This window comes from Caenorhabditis briggsae (genome assembly GCF_000004555.2).
Source record: "Caenorhabditis briggsae AF16 supercontig from assembly CB4, cb25.NA_022, whole genome shotgun sequence".
In the NCBI taxonomy this organism is placed as follows: domain Eukaryota; kingdom Metazoa; phylum Nematoda; class Chromadorea; order Rhabditida; family Rhabditidae; genus Caenorhabditis; species Caenorhabditis briggsae.
Window position 1 is genome coordinate 22,788 of NW_025543247.1, and position 6,877 is coordinate 29,664.

The following is a 6,877-nucleotide window of genomic DNA, read 5'->3' on the forward strand; positions in this document are numbered from 1 at the left end:
AGAAAGTGTCTGGAAATTGGCGAAAATGGTCCACAACGATGACTGGGGACCGGATTTTTGACTAAAAATGGCTGGAAATCGCTTTAAATGACCCAGAAAATCGGAAAATTGATTTATTTGACGACAAAAACTGATAAACTGATCACAATCAGCTTAAAAGGGGCGAGGCGAGAGGAGGAGAGAGATCAGATCAGATGAAGAGACGCAGAGGAAATATCAGAAATGGTTCTGTTTGTTTCCGAGGTAGTAGTCGATGAGTGGAGAGAGTTCCAAGACCAGTCCGACGAGATAAATGAGGAGGAGAACGATGAACCAGAATACGAAGTCACACTGAAAAAAAGGGGTCTCGGGAGTGGCAATAGTCTGAAAGTGACTGAAAATTGGCTTTAAATGACCCAGAAATGGTCCAAAATTGGCTTTAAATGACCCAGAAATGGTCCAAATCGGGTTCTATTTGGGTTACAGTAACCTGGCCTACAGTAAACACTAAAAAAGGGCGATTTCGAGAGTGGAAATGGTCTGAAAATGGCTGAAAATGACCCAGAAATTGCACAAAACGAGCCAATTCTAGTCTAGAAATGACTGAAATCGAGTTCTATTGGACTAGAACTGGGCAATCTACAGTAATCTGATGCTTCTGGAACCCCGAGATCCATCAGAAGGTTCTATAGGCCATCCTAGAGTTAGCCTACAGTAATCTGGATTTTCCTAGAACTGAGCTACAGTAATCTCGTTTCTCCCAGAACAGGGTAATCTACAGTAATCTAGACCTTGATCCTGACGATTCTGGAACCCCTAGATCCATCATAAGGTTCCCTAGAGTTAGCCTACAGTAGCCTGAATCTGCTTACAACTAGGTAATCTACAGTAATCTAGATCTTCCTGAAGCTGGACTACAATAACCTGGTCTTGGATCAGATGCTTCTTGAATTGCTAGATTCATCAGAAGATCCCCTAGGCCATCCTAGAGTTAGCCTACAGTAGCCTAGGGTTTCCCCGAGCTGGACTACAGTAATCTGAATCTTCCTAGAACTGAGCTACAGTAATCTGGATTCTCCTAGATCTGGGTAATCTACAATAATCTGGACCTTGATCCTGGCGATTCTAGAACCCCTAGATCCGTCAGAAGGTGCCCTCGACCACCCTAGAGTTAGCCTACAGTAATCTGGATCTTGATCCTGATGAGCCTAGAATCTCTAGATTCATCAGAAGGTCCAAGAGGCCATCCTAGAGTACAGTAACCTAGAAGTTTCCCCGAGCTGGACTACAGTAATCCGAATATTCCTAGAGCTGGGCAGTCTACAGTAATCTGGACTTTGGCGACACACCGGATTCTGATGGTCCCCTCGACTCACCTCCTCATCTTCGTCGCCATCCTCCATACCAGGCAGTTGTAGAAACGGCTTCTGCGGTGGCGACGGCTCCTGCGGTAGCTGGCTATAGCGATAAGGATCCATTCCGAGGAATCGAGGAACGATGAAGACGAAAGACACACGAGACAAGGAAGCTCGTAGTCTTCAAAACGCTCAATAAGGAGAAGAACTCGCTGGCTGTAGACATCCTAGATTAGGTTACCTAGTGACACGCCCACTTTTCTGATTTATGACGTTATATATATATATAACGAGAGCTACCTCTTCATTAGACTCATGAATCACGAATCATATGATCAGCAATGTCCCAGAGGAAGAGATTTCGAAATTTTTCGCTTTATTTTGAAAATGAAGATGTGACGAATTCAGGGAAATCAAACGATCAAAAATTGGGGCGTTTGGGATACGTAGGACATGCTAGAAGGGTCTCAAGGACCAAAATAGCTGGAAAATGGGTCCAAACGGAGGACTCTGAGAGTATACAGGGTGGCCGATAAGTATAGGACGCTCGCTTTCAGCGTTCCCTGGCACGGTGCCAAGGGATATTTTCGAAAAATTTCGAAACTTTTCGAAAGTCCAGAGACTATATAAGTAAGCTTCTCAGTCATTTGTTCCACTTCTCCATATCGCCGAGCTATGAAAAGTTCTCCTCATCGTCCTTCCATTGAACTCTTGTTCAAGAGAGGCCTCGGAAGCGCTGAGATCGCTCGACGCCTTCAAATTTCGTCTTCGACGGTTCGAAACGTTGTCGCTGCTATCAAAAAGCGAGGAGATGCTTCTGAAGTAAAAAAAAGCGGACGTCCACGTTCTGTCAACACCCGGAATACTCGTGCAATCATCAAGAAACGGATCATTCGAAATGATGGATTGAGTCTCAATAGGATGGCGTCACAGCTTGGAATTGCCCGATCCACTGTCCAATCGATTGTCAAGAACGACTTGAAGCTCAAAAGTTACAAACTACGTCGTGGACAGTACCTCTCGGACAAATCGAAAGCGATGCGACTCGAAAAATGCCGAAAATTACTCCAGCACTTTCAAGTGCGCCGCGTCTCTGACGTTATCTGGACAGACGAGAAGATCTTCACTATTGAACCTCTTCCCAACCGTCAAAACCAGAGACAGTTATTGTCAAAGGATGACAGCATGTCTCCGAAACGTCGTCTTGCCCATAACCGCCTTTTCCCGAAAAGTGTCGTGGTTTGGGCCGGTATCACGGCAACCGGTAAAACTCCGTTGGTTTTCATTGAAAGAAATGTGAAAATCAACTCGGAGGTGTACCAAAAGATTGTGTTGATGGATAATTTGTTACCCTGGGTCACTCAGCACTTTGCTGGTGGTCCATTTATCCTTCAACAAGACTGGGCACCGTCCCATGGCTCGAGATCGACATTGGCCGTCTTGGAGGCGCATTTCCCTGGATTCCTGGACAAGAACTTGTGGCCTGCTTCCAGCCCGGATCTCAATCCGATGGATTTCAGCGTTTGGGGCATGTTGGAAGGGAAGATCGCGGGAAAAGTTTTTGCTACTGTCGATGACTTGAAGGCCGCTCTCGAGGTAGCATGGGCTTCGATCGACGACGGATACCTGCGGCGCACTGTCAATTCGGTGAAGAAACGTTTGAGAGCCTGTGTCAAAGCTCGTGGATCCAACTTCGAATTTCTCTTGTAAAATCAAATTTTCTGCTTATTTTTTGTTGTTTAATAAAGGTTGTTCTCGAAAAATCCTCAAATTGAAAAAATGGGAGCACTTTCAAAACGTCCTATACTTATCGGCCACCCTGTAAAGGAATGCGAGAATTACATGGGGAAATGACTGGAAAACAAAAGATTATTTGTTGTGTGCAGCGAGTGATCCTTTGAGGAGAACGAAGAGAACGAGGATGGCGACGTAGGCGAGGCAAAATCCGCCGACGACGAGGAGGAATCTCAAGCAGCACGAGCGATCCTTGGTTTTGCACGTCATCTGCAAGTTTTGAAGCATTTTTGGAGGGATTCTAGAGACTCCTATGAGCTCCCCGGGAAGTTCAAGAATTTTAGAGGCTAGAACATCTAAGATCACAGATGTGAGGCTCAGAAGATTCTGATGTTTCTAGATGCTCTAGAGGATCCTGGACTCGAAACTATGTGATTCCACAAGCACGAGCGATCCTTGGTTTGGCACGTCATCTGGAAGTTTCTAGCGATTCTATGAGCTCAGGGAACTTCGAGAGTCCTAGTTATGAGGCTCAGAAGATTCTGATGTTTCTAGATGCTCTAAAGCCTTCAGGCTGAAAGATCCGTTACTCTCTGAAGTCTGGAATCCAGACTAACTGATTCCACGATTTCTAGGATCCCTTTGGACCCCGCGGGGAAAATTTTGCGGGCTTTAGAAGCTTGAAAAGCTGGAAAATCGGCTGTCTAGGAGCCTGAGAGGGGATCCCCGACCGGATCCTAAGGATTCTCCTTACCTTGCCACCATTCTCGATATCAATTGATGTCATAGATGCCATTGGAAATAGAAACTGGAAGATTCGAGAAGCCATCAACAGCTTTCTCAGTAACAATGAGAAGAAGTATCTAGAAAGCTGACTCCGCCCCGTTCATTAGGCATGTGATCGCATGTTCCTGAGGGATATTCTGTAGGCGTTGCCATGGCGAATCATGACAAATGATGAGATTCTAGAAAATTCTTGGAAAGTTGATGACTTTATTATTATTATGACGAATCGGAGAGGTTAAAATGAGAGAGTATATGAAAATGAGAGAGAGAGAGAGCAGCATCGAAGAAGTGCTCAATGAATCAGTTTTTGGCAGACGATGTAGATAAGCATAGCGATGGTGTCGAGCAAGAACATGATTCGATGCTTCTTGAGAGTTTGGATGAGGCGGATGTCCTGGAAAATGGGAATTGTACGGGTTTTGGGAGCCTAGAAGCCTATGGATCCCATGAAACAGTTTAGCTAGAAGACATGCTGGAAGTCTATAAGATCTAGAAGATGTGGAATTCCAGTTCTAACTAGACGAAACCTGCGGAACCTAGAAGAGCTGGAATCCCAGTTCTAACACAATCCACCTAAGTTCCTGGATCCCAAGGAGAGCCTTCAGGCCGACTAGAATCCTATAGAATCCAACGGTTCTATAAGATCCTCAACATCACAAGAAGACCATCTAGGGTGGCTAGGAGTCTGGAGAATCCAGGATAGATCCTAATGATTTTGTAAGGTTCAAGGATCATCAACAGACCCTCCAGGACAGCGAGAAAGCTAGGTCAGCTGTGCCCCAGGATTCTATGCGACCAACTATGGTTCCCAACATCCTAAAGATCCCAAGAAGATCCTCTTTAGGACCTCTAGAAGTGTATGTGATCCATAATAGATTCTAATAATCCTAGAAAATCACTGGATCCCAAGGAGATGCTCTAGGGTGCCTAGACGTCTATAGAATCTAGGCTAGATCCTAATGATCCTAGAAGATTTCTGGATCTCAAGGAGACCCTCTAGAATGACTAAAATTCTACAGAATCTAAATGAAGCCTCAGGAGATCTGTTCTGTGCAGCTAGATTACCCAGTAGGTATTCTAGATGATAAAAGACGAAGCCTATGGGACATAAGCTAGGTTCTAAGGATTCTCTCTTGCCCACTGGCTGATTCCAAAGATTCTGAGGATTCTTCCTAGACTAAAAGCTTATAGGATTCCTCAGCGCTGATTCGAAGGGTTGTGTAGATTCCCAGCATAGGACAATGCTGGAATCTAGCTGCTAGATCCTAAAGATGTGCCTCACCATCTCACCGTTCTCAGTCTCTTGAACCTGCTGAGTCGGTGGTTCCACTGTGACGATCGCAAATGCCATTCTTCGTTGGAAGTCGTAGAAAGTCGGTTGAGAAGGAGTGGGCTGCCTTGACAACCAGAGAATTCGAAGAGTGACGTCTTCTGGTCTCTCTTCTTCATTACACACAGGTCCTCCCCAAGGAGATGCTGATCTTTTGCTTATTACGTGCTTTTATGATCAAAACGACTCGCGTTTTTAGGAAAAAAGCAGGCTTGGAGAGGATTTAGGAGTCAAGGCCTAACTTTCGCATGTTGCGTTTTCTAGGCCACCAACTTTCATGGCCTAGAAGTGACTTGGTATCGTGTGTGTCAAAAGCCATGGTGGCCTAGAAAACTCAACTCAACGTGATATTTCTAGGCCGCCCTAGTTGATGGTCCAGAAATCAGTTTGAAATGTACCGGCCCAACTTTCGCAAGTTGCGTTTTCTAGGCCATCATGTTAGAATGACCTAGAAACACCAGGTGAATATCAAGTCCATTCTAGGTCATAAAAGTTGGCGGCCTAGAAAACCGAACTTGTGAAATTTAGGCCACCATGACCTGGAAAACACACCAGTTGCATGTTAAACCGATTTCTGGACCATCACCTAGGGTGGCCTAGAAAACTCAGCTTGCGAAAGTTAGGCGACCATGTTAAAATGACCCAGAAAACATACCAGGTGATTATCAAGCCATTTCTAGACCTTTTTGACATGATGGCCGAACTTTTTCAAGTGTTAGTTTTCTAGGCCACTATGGTTTATGGCTTAGAAAACCCACCAGGTGCAGGGTATGCCATTTCTAAGTCATTTTATCATGGTGGCCTAGAAAACTGAAAAGTTAGGCCACCATGTTAGAATGACCACCTAGAAAACACCTTAGATACATGTTAGACCGTTTTCGGGACCATCAACCAGGGTGGCCTAGAAAACTCAACTTGCGAAAGTTAGGCCATACTCTACATATCGTTTTTCAGGTCCAAGCAGATTCGGGAATCCACGGCGGTCACATCAGTCACGAATACCACGTTCGAAGCTCTCTGGAAGAGGATTTCGTGGATTACTGTACCCAATGCGGCACTTTTAGCAAAGAAGAGACTCCAAAAATGTGCTCGAGATGCTCGGCGAGCCCGCAGAAGATAGCTTCTGTGGAGATTGCTCATACTTTCCATCTGGGCACCAAATATTCAGAAGCTCTGGGAGCGAAATTCCAAGGAAAACCATTTTATATGTGTTGTTTCGGCATTGGAGTGTCCCGGTTGCTCCCAGCCACTATTGATCTGTTATCAGTCAGTGATAAGGCGCTGAGATTGCCCAGAGCCATTTCTCCGTTCGATGCGGTGATTATTGTGAAAAAGGTGGGTCTTTTAGGGGTTTTTAGAGGAAAGATCAAGAAAAATAAGGGATTTTGAGCCAAAAAATGGCCTAACATTGCCTAGAAATAGCCTAAAAATGGCCTAAAAATGGCCTAACATTGCCTAGAAATAGCCTAAAAATGGCCGGAAATTGCCTAAAAATTACTTGAAATTGCCTAAAAATGGCCTAAAAATGGCCTAGCATTGCCCAAAACGGCCTAAAATGGCCTAAAAATTGCCTAAAATTGCCTAAACGTGGCTTAAAATTGCCTAAACTGGCCTGAAATGGTCTGAAATTGCCTAAAAATAGCCTAAAAATTACCTGACATTGCCTGAAATCGCCTAAAAATGATGCCTAAAA

At 44.7% G+C, this 6,877-nt stretch overlaps 3 protein-coding genes across 3 annotated transcripts in view; 2 read left to right on the top strand and 1 right to left on the bottom strand.

The window, feature by feature from the left end:
- Positions 1-1,480, top strand: part of CBG23664 — a gene marked incomplete at both ends in the record, with an annotated part of 4,021 nt that extends 2,541 nt beyond the window's left edge. The window contains one exon of the mRNA XM_002647819.1: positions 1,289-1,480. Coding sequence (XP_002647865.1) covers positions 1,289-1,480 — 192 coding nt within the window. The remainder of the gene's footprint in view (positions 1-1,288) is intronic.
- Positions 1,481-4,146: 2,666 nt separating this feature from the next.
- Positions 4,147-4,522, bottom strand: CBG26650 (the record flags this gene model as incomplete). The annotated part of the gene is made up of 2 exons (XM_045240889.1): positions 4,147-4,248; positions 4,520-4,522. 2 exons carry the CDS (start codon positions 4,520-4,522, stop codon positions 4,147-4,149), a joined length of 105 nt encoding a protein of 34 aa, XP_045100633.1.
- A 358-nt stretch (positions 4,523-4,880) lies between these two features.
- Positions 4,881-6,877, top strand: part of Cbr-pars-2 — a gene marked incomplete at both ends in the record, with an annotated part of 3,463 nt that continues 1,466 nt past the window's right edge. Inside the window, 2 exons of the mRNA XM_045240890.1 lie at positions 4,881-4,922; positions 6,139-6,519. Of these exons, the coding sequence (XP_045091132.1) occupies positions 4,881-4,922; positions 6,139-6,519 (423 nt within the window). The remainder of the gene's footprint in view (positions 4,923-6,138; positions 6,520-6,877) is intronic.